This window comes from Aythya marila, assembly GCF_965140915.1.
Source record: "Aythya marila genome assembly, chromosome: 9".
Taxonomy (NCBI): Eukaryota; Metazoa; Chordata; class Aves; order Anseriformes; family Anatidae; genus Aythya; species Aythya marila.
Window position 1 is genome coordinate 16,884,275 of NC_139050.1, and position 15,578 is coordinate 16,899,852.

The following is a 15,578-nucleotide window of genomic DNA, read 5'->3' on the forward strand; positions in this document are numbered from 1 at the left end:
ATCAAATGGGCATAATTTCCTATGTGCTCCATTAAGGTCATAGGGCTGCCCCAACCTCTGATGACAGCATGGTTACTGAAGTGAGGCACAGATAGTAGATGAAGCAGAAGAGCACATCACTATTAGAAAATCAGTTGCCTGTGTCCTTTTGGTTCTTTGCCTTGAACAGCTAGCAAGTTCCCATTTTTCAGATTCTGTGCCCATCAAAGATTGGATTTGTTGCTTCCATTTGGAGCAGCACAATTGAAGCCATAAGTAGGCAGCAAAATGTGGGGTTGGACCTGCCATTTCTGTGATCCAGCTTACCCACAAGAGTTTTGCATAAAAGCAGGCAGGACTGAGGTTCACTGAGGTGCAGGAGAAGAGGAGTCTCCTACAACAGCAGCTGTAATGGTCTTCATCATGATGTAATGCTCAAGACACACCCTGCACCCCAGTGAGGTCAGATTGGCTGGGGAAAAGGCAGGTGGAAGTCAGCGAGGGCATGACAGACACTCATGCTGAGGCATCATTTACCCAAACACCCACTGGTGCACTGACATTTAATTTGTGTTGTAATGCTGGTGAGGTTGATACTTTCAGAGCTGCAAATGGCATTACCTACCTTTTTGTTTGATTTCTTATTATAATTGTGTAGTAATTCTTGCATAATAACATAATGGTGTGATTTCTGTTGTGTTTTGAGGATTCCACATTTAAGATAGCCTAATTCCCTCCTGAAGACCAATCTGATCAACTCTTAGCTTTCAGAAAAATGACTACACAGCATATCCCTGCTAATTATCAGTGTGCCCCTCTGGGCTGCCCAGGCCCCAGGTCAGTGCCTTTTAAAAAAATCTTGTGGGCATCCACACTGGGAAGCAAATGGTGAGGGAAGAAATGGCAGCCTTGAGCTGGGACTTCCTCTCATTTGATTTGAGATGGCTGCAGTGGCATACAGCAATGACTAAAGGTTTTGCTTCACCATCAGGAGTGCTTTTGGTACCTGTTTGGTAATGCAGCCTGACAGCATTAAGTGCAAATAAGAGTGTGTAGACTGCTGGGAAGGTCGACTGCAGCTGCAGATGAGGCACATCAGACTATGGCTAGCACCTGAGAATCCCAGCGGGGTACTAGGTCCCATGAGACCTGTGACTGCATGTTATCTGGCAAAAGAATCCCCAATTCTTGGAATTGAGTGGTGTCTACTCCAGGTCATGTGCTGTGTGACTCTAAGAGTCATATGTACTTTCTTAGGCTGTAGCTGTTTTCCTTTCACCCAGTTCCATGTCTCAGGGAAACAGCTGAAGCTCTACGATTTGTATGTAATCATTTAGGGCTGAGTGTCACATCATGGACATCCCAGCTCAGTATCTCTCATTTTTTACTCATTCATCCTCATCATCTCATCAAGACCATTCATCACTGCCACTCTGAAGAGGATATGTGAGATCTTGAAAGTACTTTTAGTGAATGGACAAATATTCAGCACTGCTCTGTACAGTGGCAAGAGACAGTCAATAAATGCCCGTTGCATTAATCCCCAAATGCAGGGCATTCATCTGGCATGGTAGCCTGCAAAAATGCTCCATGAGAACCTGCAGAAGAAACGAAACCTACTGGCCTGAATATGATGGTCCTGAGCAAGCTTGAGTGCTAGCCAGTCAGAAGCACCACTCTGAGCAGGGGAGTCCCCTGGAACATCCTGGAAACACTGGGTCTGGCTGGTGTGAGAACATCAGAGATGTCTTAGAGAGGAGAGGCCTTACTGTGAGCTCTGAGGATGCTGCTGTGCCCTGGCAATGGAGCAGTGCAGCTAAATGTGCCTGAAAGCCCAAACTGCTGGCAGATATGGGAGATCTCTTAGATGAAACACAAGTGCCATGAAGATTAAGCAGCCCTAAATAAGGAAGAACAAAAGTGTATCTTTATGGGCACCGATGTCTGTCAATAGTAATAGTCTTAATGACTTCTGGTACCATATCTGACATAATTCAGTTTTCAGTAAGTTGCACGGAGAATTGTGCCCTGCGGGATTCGTGGATTCATTTAATCAACGGACATGTGCAGAAGTGTCCTTCCACAAGATAAGGGGATCTGAGCACAGGTGCTTAGGAGCGCCTGGACTTCCCACTTCCCTGCCCATAAAGCTGTCTGCAGTGAGCAAACACCAAGCGTATCAGGCTAATTGCAATCACAGAGGCTGCTCTGAAGGCAAACAAGATTGAATAACTTCTGCGTAGTTACGTAAGCGGATGGTGTTGGCCGTGCACAACAGATGAAGTCAGGTTGTGCATTAAGGAACGTTGACCCAAAGGACCGTGATCATCTTGCGATGCGCCAGCCAGAACCTCATGTCTGCTCCACGCCTCCAGTGTCTCCCAGACCCTCCCTGCCGGGCTGCTGGGGTCAGGCGGAGTGAGTACACACCATGCAGAGGCTGTGTTGCCATCAAGAGGATGTTTTTTTTTCTTGGAGAGCTGTTCCTTTGTGCGTACGGATGCTGGGGTTTCCCTGATTTTTGTGGGTTATTTTTTCCACGTTGGCCTTGGTAGCAGGCAGGTACTTGAACCCTGACTTTTTTTTTTTTTTGACACACAAAAAACATTTGAAGCATGTGTGTTACAATACCTCTTACAATCTGCTTGATTTGAGATGCTTGAAGCTTAGTCTGAGTATTGCCTGTCCTGGTTCTAGCAGAGGAAATCATGAGAAATCATGAGCTTTTTGTATCTTGCTGGAGAAAGTTGAGGTTAGAAACTTTTTTTGGCAACTCTTTGTGAAGCTGACTGGAATCATCAGAAAGTGTTTTAGAAACCTTCCTCCAAACCTTTTTCTTCCTTTTCAAAACAAAGGCCCTACTGACATAAAAACACTGATAAATATAGCAGCTATTATTCGTGAGCTATTGTAAAATAATATAACATTAGTGTGACATCATGAGACTCTGCAGCCAGATCCTCACCCCCGAATACACATATGAGAACAGTTGTTCGTTACAGATGGGGAGAGTGACTGGTTCCAGATATGATATCACAGCGTGAAATGTACAACATTGTAAATAGGATTTTCATAGGCACAGATAATAGGGCCCATCTGCTTTCTAAGATAAATTTTGGGAGTTCCTTGCTTAAAGGAAAGGGCTGAAGTATTTTAATGCTACATGACGTAAGAATTCTAATGCTGATCATAATTAGGCAGTGGTGCATATAAAATACAGAGAAACCCACTAAGCTGTAAGCACGGTAACACATTTTTGTGTGTGTTTGCCTGAGCTGGGCGTCCGTGTTCATGTAGCTCCTTTGGTGCCTTCTGGGCCACGGGCACAAAATGTGATTTTTCACGGGCATAGTGGGCATTTGCACCTGGCTGATTGACAGCTGTCCCAAACTATTCAGCTGGGTTCTCCAAAGTAACACAAGATATCCCCTCGTCTACTTTGTGCTGTTGGGTAGATGCTGGCGATGGGAATTATTTGACTCACTGTCAAGCAGAGCAACCACCCGTGTTCATTTTCTCCTTTCTCTCCATAGCAGCTTCTGTTACTAAGAGAGTGTTGGTTTTGATAGCTGATTGTGGGAAATAATGGGGGAAAAGACCATGGGGAGATTTTTGTAAAGTATCATGAGGCATCAAGTATCCCCATGGTTGTTCCTAATGTGTTTTTTTTTTTGTTTGGTTGGTTGTTTCTTGTTCTGGGTTGTGCTTGCCATGTGGCTAGTGTGCTCATTAGTATTAGTTACATAAGGCAAAAATTAAAACATCACAGCAAAGTACTCAAATAATGCCTCAAGAATATAGAATATACAGTGCTAGCATTAAAACTTAAGCAAACTTAAGCAAATAAAAACAATTTAACCAAACTTAAGTAAATAAAAACAATGAAAATCTTCCTAAATCTGCAAATTCCTTTTCAAGGCAGCAAAACTTTCACATGTAATCAGTTTTATTTTCCTGTTGTCTGAGTGTTTCCCAGAATAAAAAAAAATAATTCCTGGGAGAGGTTCCTATGATTGCTTAACTCAGAAGCACAAATGGATGGAAACTGCTCATACAACAAAGTGGCTGGTGTTATTTCAAATACACAGATGGAGAAAGTTTTAACTTTTCATCACAAAGCAAACACCTGCATGAAGGCAGCTATCTAGTTAACAAAGCTCTATTTCCATAAGAATTAAATACCATCAGTTTTAACTGCAGCCACCTGAATCTCAGCTCCCAGGACCCTCTTAGGATGGGAATCACACTTGCATAGCTTGTGACTCCTTGTTTGGCTCTCCCTTTCTCTTGGGTGGGCCTGACTGCGAGGAACTGCTTGGTTTACTTTGGAGGGATGATATGAATTTGTTGCAGGTGACTTGAACTTTGAGCTGGAAGGTAATAAAGACAAAATGGACAGATGAGAGTTTCAAATGTGGTTAAGATAGACTGACTTTGAAAGCGTTTAAGCAGAATTTAATGCTCTAGACCTGAAATGTTTGGTTTTAGAAAATTATTTTGATTCATCTATGAAAATGTTCTTTATCATGGAGTTATTGCTAGTGTCTGTCTGCAGGAACTGCCTAAACAGCCAGAGCCTCAGAAGGCTCGCACCTGCTGCCATGCAACCTCAGCAGGTCAGCTTTTCCCTTTACCTCCTATTCTCCAAAAAAAAGCAAAGCCAACGCGCTCCTTTTCCAAAGCAGGGCAAAACAAATGGTTTCGATTGTCTGATTTTAAATGAAGTTAGTGGATGCTTGGCAGAAAATATGTGAAGGGAGCAGGAGGGCTTGGATCCTGAGTTCATCCAGTAGCAGCAACAGCTAATGATTCAACATCTCTTCCATGACAGACTGTAGTAGATCAGCTTAAGCCTATCATGAAACTGCCTTTTGGCTAGAAATTGCTTGGATGCTAAGTTGTCAAGACCTGAAATGTATAATGGAAATTTAGATGTATCTCTCGTGTTTCTCAGTAGATGTATTACCCACAGCTCTCTAATTTAACTGATCTTATATAAAATTAATAAGATTCAGGCATAATCTTTCTCCTTCTCTTTTTTTTTTTTTAAGGGACCCTTGAGAATAAATCCTAAGAAGTACCATGAAGCCTTCATTCCATCTCCAGTAAGTGTAATTTTATAATGCTTTAAAGTTCATAAGTAAAGGTGCATTAATACAGGAGTTATGCTGTGTATGAAAGGTCACTCGGAGGTGAATGTGTTGGAATAAATGAACATGATCTGGATTTTCTTTTAAATCAGATATTCCCAAACAAATTTTGTTTTTTCGTACCTCAAAGAACTACTTACTTGTGCCGAAACTGGGGATACCACCGGGTCCCACAGACACCAGCTGAACTCAGATTTGAGGACCACCACATAGCGTAATTGTAAACCCTCACTTTATGGCTACAGAAGTTTTATAGTCTTTCCACTGATTTAAGTTAATCTTCCCTAAACAAATATGCTCTCCATTTTCGATCTGCTGCATGAGCTAATTTGAAAAGTCATTCCAGAAATAATATGCGTGATTCTCTTTCATGTGCACGCTTTTGCACTAACTGTATATTGGTTGGCTTAGGATATACTTCTGTCACACGGGACTGGTTTGTGCCTCTTCTCTCTTCTTTCTTTTATTTTTGTTTTTTATTTTTGACAGAAAAGAGGGGCTCTCGCAATTTCAAGGACTTCCAGTAAGGAAGGTGACATCACAGCTGGCACAGTCAAAAAGCTTTTTATCTGGAACTGACTTGGTCAAAGTGTTACTATCAACGAGAGAGAGAATTTCATATTAAAATGTTTTGTTGGTGTGGGGGAGAGAAGGCAGGGCCTGCACCAAGGCAGTGAGACACTGACCCTGTTGTTGCCCCTGCTACTGACAGCACTATTGTGCTGGAGCTTGTACTCAAAGCCTTGAAATTTGTGGCAGTGTCAGTTCACTTTATTCATTGGAGATAATGTTTTGGAGCCCCCTGTGTTAGAGAAGAGTGGTGTTACAGAGGTGGAGAAAGGTCAGGGGTGCATGAAGTAGATTAACGTGACCTAGAGGAAGTACGGAGCAGCTCTCTAGTACATCAGTAAAGCAGGACTGAGTGTGTAAGTGAGCAAGGAACTGTGATACTTTCTTTATGGGTGGCCTCAGAGGTGTGATAAGTGTAAGCTGTTAAATATATTCTCTGAAATTACAAAATACTTGGTTCAGTGTGAAATCCAGCTACTCCTGTGAGTTTAATTGCATGTGAAGCTTTACCCTTAATTGCCCCTGGTGCCTTGTGCAGTAAGATTGCCCGCTGTTCTGCAGGGGAAGGTTAGCTGAGGTTATCTCGCTTCTCTTTCTACTTTATTTCTCTTTGTGGACCTGGATCCTAGAATCTGCCTTGTCCTGCTAACAAGCAGAATCACACCCAGATAGAGTTGACTGGCTGGTGTGGGCATGGTCCTCTCTTCAGCGGATGCTTTAGGAAGCTTATCGGTCATATAACAGCAGTGGCCAGGGAGGGTAGCAGGAGGGTTTGCAGCCTTAGCATTCTGCAGGACTTCCCATCGTTGCCAGATGCTGCAAGAGCTACAGCTGTGAAAAATCACCCTTTCTCTCCTGCTGTTGACTCGGGCACTGTACCCCTTTCCCTTCAGCTCTCATTTGGCTACGGCTTCATGGAGTTCAAATGCAACAGCTGTTCACCTTTTAACAGCAAAAGTCCCAGGGTATTTCTTGCTGCAAATGTGCTCTGTCCGTCTCATTGTTGCGTGAAGAGTTGAGGTGTAGGTCCAGAGCCTTTCTCTTTAAAAAAAACCTCCTGGAGAATGGGCATGAGCATTTAAATCTCTGCCTCCTATCTTGTGCCATGGTGTGATGTCTGAAATGATGACACTGTCAAGTCAAAGAACGGTACTTCTGAGCACGAGTGGTGGAGTGTCTTTGGCTGGGCTGTGTTTGTGGAACATTTCTAGAGCAGATGGAAGGGTAGCAGATCTTCCTCTTGTCTGATGGAGGCAGTGGCACCTGCCACTGATACTCACAGGTGGCCACCGAGTAGTACCAGTGCACTGCTCCACTGCACCTGGAGGGTGGTTGAGATTTTTGCAAGGGGTTGGGTTCTGATGTAGTGTGGTTCCATCTTAACTTTGTTAGTGATCGGAAGTGCCAGCAGTGTGGAGCTCAAGACAGTAAAGGAAAAAGTGGGATATGCAAGGTTCTTGGAGGTATGGAAGTTCATCCGAGTCATGGGCCTGGAGCTACAGGAATGGTTTTGCCCTGAGGCAAGAAACAAAGCTGATGGCAAATCTAAATACACCTGTTGGTGTAGGCACTGAAATTGACTGCTGTAAAACAGGTGTGTGTATGTATGTGTATATATGTATATTAACTGAGAGTGGCTGTAATTCAAGATCAGGCTCCTGACAGTATGGAGATGAAGCTTTAAGTGGTGTGATACATCAGGCACTTTTATACAGAGTAGAGGAAAGGCTCTGCCTTCTGTTTTCTTGGACACAGGAGAAAGAAAACAGGAAAAAAGTGTAGAACAATCATCATGAATACCAGCTTGTGTTTGTAGTATAGAGCAGCTGCTTGTACAGACAAAAAAAAAAAAAAGGCATTTTCCTTAAAAAGTGACTTTGAACTTTTCTTTTTATACGTGTAGTGGATTTAGGTAAGGAGCTTGGGCAGAAAGAAGGGGGTGGGGAGAAATGACGAATAAGACCATGTGTAAAAAATCTGGCTTTTTTGAAAAGAACGGTTTCCAATTTGAATTATGTTGGTCCAAGAGGCTTTGCAATTTTTCTGCATCTTGTCATGGGAGGCAGCTTTCACACAGCTGTTGAACTGCTGCTGCTTTTCTTTCTAAGAGTAATTTGGTCTCTTGGAGGACGGCCTTAGTTTCACATCATGGCAGGTTTCTGCCGTTTTATTGTTTTGGTATCTAAGCAGAGTAAGATATTTGTGATATTAAGGCTTCATGTTTTCAGGTTATAAAAGAAGTTTTTCTTGGAGACTGAATATACTCGTAGGTCTGATTGGATTTACTTGAGCATTTGAGATTCAGGAGCGTGTATCTGAGAAGGCAGTGAAGTTGTGATGGAGATTTTAATTCCTGTGAGGCTGTTTTTTCATTGAAGGACAATGAAGTTCTAATCTGAAGAAACGCATCCTCTTTTTTGTACTTCAAAATGATGAAAAGTTTTCTCTGTAGAAAAACTGTGGTGACTGCCCACGTTGAAACTAAATGCTCACATTGTTTGACACGTTCATGGTACTGTAAGCAGATGCACGGATTTCTTCATATACTGAATTATGGGGGAATAGGAATGAGAGCAGCAAGAATGCTATAGGTAATAAATCAAAAAAGACAAAATCAGCAAACCTTTAAAAATTAAAACCTCCACGTTAGCATCTTTGGAAAACTTCATCTTTATTCACCCCATGAGGAAAATCTTCCAATCCAAATCTAGATGAGCAGAATGCCAAACATGTCTGGCATGGGTAATCAGTGTCTACAATTAGTAGAGGCTCTTGTGCAAGGATGTTAACAAAGAGTTTTGTGAGAAGGTGTCCTAACATGCCTGTTACAGTAAATGATCTTCTGGCTTGCACTTGGCATCTGTAGTCGTAATTTTTTTGAATCTGTTCTAACATTAGTTACACCAAATAATATATGTGGAATATGTGGTGTTAGTTCATTTAAAGAATAAACTACATCCTCAGCCTCTGTCCATGCCACCTTCACAGACTGTTTTGCTTGTCCTGCACTGCTTGTCCTTCCTCCCTTGCTTTCCCATCTCACCCAGGAGAGCAGCAGGCAGCTCTGCACGGGGCACATTGCAGGGACTGTCTTGTAAGCATGTTCTGTGCAATAGCTTTTGCAGTGCTTGAACTGGGAACTTAATACTTGAAGAACTGCGACTGCAGAAAACTCTCTACCCGTTCCCAAGAGTAATTGTAGAGGAACTAAACAGAATTTGCAGACAATACATTTTGAGGGCTTGGCTCTGTCTTGTGTAAATACTGTGCAACTACTGTGCTGGCACATACTTACGAAGGAACTTATTTGCTGAAAGATATTGCATATTGAAGAGCATCTGGTGAATCCATTTCATTTTTGTGCACCACTGCAGGATGTTTGTCTCACCAAGGTGTCTTTTTTTTTTTTTTTTGGATGATAGTATTTTAAACCTCATACCAACTCATGTTTTGCTGTGGCATTTTTCTTCCTCTTTGACTAGGACGGGACTCGTGATATCTTTATTGATGGAGTGGTTGCTCGCAACAGAGCCCTGAACGGTGACATTGTGGTAGTGAGACTGCTGCCAAAGGAGCAATGGAAGGTCAGTCCAGTATATTTTTGTGATTTGATGGAAAAAGCTAATTACTGTTTTCACTAAAATTAAGGCCTAAGACTAGAGAACTTCCTATAAATCAGGTTAGCTATATTGTGGTTTATGCTGCTATAGAATAAAATATTGTATTACAACGCTTGGAAGAAGCAACACCTAAAATGGTGAAGCCCCACTCTTTGCATGGATTGTTCTTTATCAATGCATGAAGCTTAATGACAAGGCTGTTTCAAAGCACGATGTTAGAAGTAACTTTTGATATCTGCTATTTAGCTGTCTTCATGCCGTAGTGCTGGATAGCTCTGATTAGGTATTTGCAATTGTTCATGTATTTGACAAGTACTATTCACAAAGCTTTAGTAATGATGACCTCTCTCTACTTTGTGGGTCCTCAGTCCATGGAGAGCTCATCTTGATACAGCTCCAGATTTTGTGGCAATACCTATCTTTGCGTGACTTAGTGTGTAAAATAGCTGGAGCGATTCAAATATGGGAAAATCGTTTTTTCATTTTAATGTTTCAGAATTTCTCTATGCTCTCTTTGTATTTTTTTTTTCTTTCAATGATTACAGTGAAAGTCCTTTCAAACATCTAAATGATCTTATTTTGTTTGCAGGTAGGTTTTATAACACCTTTATGTAAGGAAAGTTCATACTTTTCTAGAGATGTAGGCTCTGGGATGTGTAAGATACTGTCAGCACTTGTAATTTGGGTTTTTACAAGTGAGCATGACCTAACTGTCAAATTGCTTTCCAGACACACGTTTTCAAATTCTTTGAATGTAAAGACTACTGTATATTGTTTGGACAAAAGTAATAATGAGGGTGATTCCAGCAGGGTGGAGACTAGTCTGAACTATTTTGGGGCTGGTGCTTTTTGCTCATTCTAGCTAGCTTCTCTGCCTGTTTGAAGCTGAGTTATGATTTTTAGGCTTGCAAATGCAAGGTCTGCAATCTGGTCGTTCATGGAACTTACCTTCTCTGTTTAAATCTACTAGCAATTGGAGTGATGTTTGGAAACCCTTTGAAACTTTTCTGTTCTTTTTAAAGGTGCACACAATCTGTTAATGATGTATTATATATTGACATGTAACTGCAAAACTACCTTCTGCAAAAGGTGATCCTAAGTGGGAACTAAAGCATTGCATATGAATATACCTGTAAACATAGAAAAGAGGTCTGCTGCTATCTGTGCAACCTCTGAAAACCAACACTGAGGATCAAAGCGAAAGTTCTTTGATATCTATTCAAGAGTCCAAATCAGAGTTCAGAAAGGCTGCGATGATTACTGTAGATTTGGAGCACCAAATGACTATATATAAATTATATTTAGTTTTAGATCGTGTCATATAGTTGCAAAAGTGGAATAGTTTGAGTACTTAGATCCTCTGCCAGGATCTGCCAGCACAAGGGTTTCTTTGTAGTCTTGATACAGGTTGCCTGGACTGGAAGCTTTTTCTGCAATTGTAGAGTTATATCACTGGCTCTGAAGAAAGATAATGCCCCTCTCTTATATCCTCGTACCCTCATATGTTGAACAGTAATACTCTTTTGTGAATAGGTGAGTGATTTTTATAAGAGGAAGAGTTCAGAATATTCTATCCGTTCTGGGCAAATGCTGAAATAAAACTTCTGGAGAAATGGTGTCTGGAGAATGGTGCGAGGAGGCAATTCAGAAGACTTCAGTGTTTTGTAGTATGGTTGTGATTCTTCTGTGGTGAATTTAACCTTGCCAAATGAAGTAGCTGGAACATGCCAGTCATGTTTTTCAGCCACACAGGTGCTACCCTATGCAGTGTTATTTTTTTTGTTTCTTGCCATCAGCAACTTAATCAGCGATGACATCCCTTTTCCCCTGTTCCCTGAATCTCTCGCTATGCACTCCTGTTTGTATTAGTTCTTTGGGAAAGGTGCCACAAAGTTGCACTGAAAGATACTGCATTCTGCCAAGTAATTCATACTGATTAATGATAAACCGTCGCAAGCTATTTTAGGTTTTTCCATTTGTTTAGTCTCATGCTGCTGCAAAGCTGCCACATAGGTATCTTGAGGGTTTTCTCCTTCCCATTGGGCCTTTGGAGCAAGCTGAACAGCTTCAATTATTTCCTTGAAAAATGTAAATCAGCTGTATGGTATAACTGATGCTCTCTGAAGAGCCTTTATAGACTCTGTACACATTGGCTTGTTAGGATTGAGATGTGCGTGCTGATCGTTTTTATGGTTTGCTATTCCCATCCCATTAGTCTGTACTCCACTGAGAACTGAGCTGCCTTTTTTGCTGGTAAACCTGTGTCTTGCACAAAATTACAGGCTGTAAGCCTGACAGGTCTGTGCCTCTCATGTTTTAAGCACCCTGGATGGCCCTTGGATGCTCTGGGGGAGATTTTCCCTTAACTAGTGCAGCTCAGATCTTCTGAGTGCAAAGTTGGTGTGATGCTGTCTCTCAGTAAAGGCAGGGCTTGTCTTACCAAGAACCTCAGTTCAGCTTATGTATAACCTAGAAAAAGGGGGAAAACCTTGTGGGCTGGTAAAGTGGCAGGTTTTGGCTGGGGAAATCTGCGTGTTTGCTTGAAGAGCTGAGAAAGCTGGGAGCTGCCCTGTACCCAGTGAGTCAGTTTTTGTGGGTCAAGTGCCAGTGGGAGGAAAAACTCAGGAGGTACGTGTCTCTAGGGATGTATTGTGTTCTTCTGAGCCCGTAATGGGTGGTGCCACTGAGAAATGCAAGGGAATGCTGAAGTATTCTAGACGTGTGGTTATACTTTATGCAATACCTTCTTGAGTGGCAAGCGGTATTTTCTTCCTCCAGCCCTCCGCTTCCTGGCTCGGTGGTGGGAAATTTATCAGGCTTGAATTTCTCAACATCGTGTCCTTCCCAGCGCATGTATCAAGTGGTTGGATGAGCTACCGTGGTCCTCCCCCGTGCTTAATTTGTCTGGTCTGAAAGCTCCTTTTCTTCATACGTCCCCCGGGAGGGCTGCGTGGTGTTCGGTGATGATCCGTTTGTCAGTTCATATTTCTGTGCTCGCTATGAGTTTGGACCAAGAGCCAACAATTTCAGTGGGGCACTGCTTGTTGGGGGAGAGATGTTTTGTCTCAGAATTTTGGTTATCTTGTGCTCCAGAAAAGAAGGTAGCCGTTGGCTCCGTACCAGGCTAGAGCGGCGTGTGCTGCAGTGACCACATATGGAGGCGGTATTTCAGAAGTTCCTCTCTTGTCCTCTTGTGTTACATCTTGGGAATATCGAGGTGCTATGGTAACTTTCAAATATTTAGCTGTTGCAAAGTAAGGTATTTGACTTAGACTGTTTTTCCAGGTACTTAACCTACTCTTAGCAAATGAAGTCAGAGTATCATTGCAGTCAGCTAGCCTGTCCCACTCTTAATTCAGGCTGTAGGGCTTCCCTGAATCTGCGCCTTCAGTTTGTGGAAGAACGTTGTGATAAAAGATAACCAGTGATGGAGAACTTACCTCAGACCTTGTCAATTGCTCTGATAAAGAAGAAAAACAGTGCTTTTATTTCTTGACTGATTTTCACTACTTTAAGTTCCACCTGTGGGTTTTTATTATGTTTTATAGGCTTGTGCTTACATCAATTTCAGGAGCTTCAATTATACAGTGACATAATTACTGGAAGGCAAAAAATGTTGATATGATGATTACAGCAATATTTCTCAAGCTCATCAAGGAGGGAAGCAAAGTGTCAGTATAAAGGATAAACCTAACCCATCTTTCCTCACAGCCTCTTTTTGCTCTTTTACCTTCTGCTTAATTGCCAGAGAGAATTTATTCTATTTCGGATATCTGTTTTGGTTTTTCTTGCGAGATGTAATTTCTTTGGTAGAAGGAAATAGCATAATAAGTCACTTGATATCACTTGGGGCTTGGATTCCTGGCCCAATCTCTGGTGCTTTTAGAATAGTAGTTTATAATGTGGAATGTTTTTCATGACAACCGTCTCACGCATTGCATGCTATGGGTGAACTTTTAGAGTCTTAGTCTGAAAATAGCACTCAGAAGGACTTTATGCTGCATATTTGACTTGTTCTGCTCAAGACTGTCTGAAAGGAATCTTGGGGGCCAACCTCCTATTGCTTCCTCCTATCGCTTGCTACGACACACAGGAGAGGTCTCCGGTTCAACATCCTTGCAGCAGTGGTATATTCAAATGATAATACATACTACATATATAGAAATGTGTATAAAATAGTATAATAAGAGATTAATCTACCAATTTCTCCAAAAATCAGTGCCTGCACATGGTATCTTTTGTTGCTGTTGTTTCGTGAATTATTTCCTCCTTGGCTTTGTGTTACTTTGTGGTATTTTCAGGTGGTGCATTTGGTCCTGTCAGAAGGTCTCCACGGCCAGGGCTGTAGGACTGCTGGTTTACATACGGTGTATGCTGCTGGGTGGTAGGTCCCGTGTTTTAGTCATGAAGTGTCTGAGGGATGGCAGTAGTCATTCTTTGTAGTTCAGGGGAGTATATTCTGTTCGACGGAAGTGTCAGATGAAATTCAACGCAGCAGGAGATCTTAGAACTGCCTCTTTTAAGGCCGTACATCTGATAAATATTTAAACACCTTCTGTAGAGAAGATATATGCTACAATTCATTTCTCCCAGCTGCGACTGTTGTTGGCATAATTACAAACAAACGGAGAAGGAACAATTTGATTCAAACAAGTCACAAATATCACCGTGTATAACTTGAACAGAGCTACGTATCCTGGCAAGCCACCACCTCCAACTGTTGGTGTAAACCTATGAACCATCAGTTGTTCAGAGGGGATGCTAGCTTTGAATTTGCCCTAGTGAATAATGATTTGTTTCAACCAAATTCTTCTGAGAGTCAGTTTCTTCTCAAAATCTCCCAGCTAATGTAAGGATAACAGTAACTCAGGAGGAGATAGGGTTCTTACAGGGTTATCACAGCAATACTGTTTGAGTCTCAAAGTATGTTGTTTGGAAACATTACATTCATAATAATAAAAAAAAAAGTTCTGGAGAAGTCATTATTGAAATAGTAAGTGTTCTGGCACGCTAAAAGCGTTCAAATGGAATTCATGATATCCAGGAGTAGAGTGGGAAGCTTAAGAAGCCAGCTAGGAAGATGTCCAGAAAAGCAGAGCTTTAACAAATCTGAAAGGTTGATGGATGCTGTAGGGAGAAAGGGCAGCTGTTTTTTTGTTTTGCTGTAGACTTTGCGGAGAGGGCTATAAGCTGATGGCTGTACCTGTGAATGTGCACCCACCTCCCTGGAAAACTGGAGGATGCTGGAGAAGCTTTATTACATAGTTTATGATTGTGCCATTTGTTGGATGACCACGGTTTGTTCCACAATGCTGGGGCTGGTAGACCTTCACTGAGCTGGCATGGCTCTTTCCAGGCTTTGTTTAGCTTTGTTTAGGCTGGGTATGGAACAATAATATTGTAGACTGACAGCAAAAATACTGAGAAAATAGGAAGTGTTGCTCACTGAGAGATACGCAGCATTAAATTTGTTGATCTTCCAGATGTTGCTTTCACAATTTCTTAATCAAATACCACTCGAGGTGAATCAAAGTCTTAATGCAGTGAGTTTTAATAGCAAGATCTGGCATGCTTTTTATGGCGTATAACGATAGAGTTACTAAATTGATATGGGTTGAATGAGATTGCTGTGACCAAGTGCTGATTTTATTCCCTTGCCTCCCCCAAACCTGTAAAACAAGGAGGCAGAAATGCCAGCTTTTGGGATGTTGCAAGCAACCTTACCTTCCCGAGAAAGACTTTTCCTGTCAATACCTGCCTCTGTCTGATGGGAAAGCCAAAACCAGGACCCCAAATAATGAAATCACACAAACAGTTTTGAACACCCTAGTGTCCTTTTAATCCTTCCTCTTTCTGTGCTGGATGAGAGTGATATTAGAATGCAAAATGTTTAGGTAGGGAAGAAGGCAAGCTTCTTGTTATTAACTACATCCTGTTTTACCAGCACAGAATTACATCACAGATGTGGTTTGGCTGCATAGATGCATATAACAGGACAAAAATGTTACCTTTAGGTGAACAGTCAAGCATTAAATAATTATTCACCTCGCATGCAGACAGTTGCTATATTCCCAGTGGAATAAAGGCAGGTAAGCCCCAAGTGATAGGGGTGATTTCAAGCTGAATTAGACACCACAAAATTTCACTGTGCTCCTGGAGGAGCTGCATCTTGAATGGGAGGAAGGGCTCATGGGAGCATCCGATCTTTAGAACAGGAGTCGAGCCAACGTTTAATACCTGATCTCTTTTACTGCTCTAT

General features: G+C 41.9%; 1 protein-coding gene across 2 annotated transcripts in view; it reads left to right on the forward strand.

Annotated features, from left to right (window-relative positions):
- Nucleotides 1-15,578, forward strand: part of DIS3L2 (DIS3 like 3'-5' exoribonuclease 2) — a 188,458-nt gene that overhangs the window by 20,958 nt on the left and 151,922 nt on the right. For both annotated transcript variants that reach the window (XM_082766823.1, XM_082766824.1), the window contains 2 exons: nucleotides 5,031-5,084; nucleotides 9,182-9,283. In XM_082766823.1, coding sequence (XP_082622949.1) covers nucleotides 5,031-5,084; nucleotides 9,182-9,283 — 156 coding nt within the window. The remainder of the gene's footprint in view (nucleotides 1-5,030; nucleotides 5,085-9,181; nucleotides 9,284-15,578) is intronic.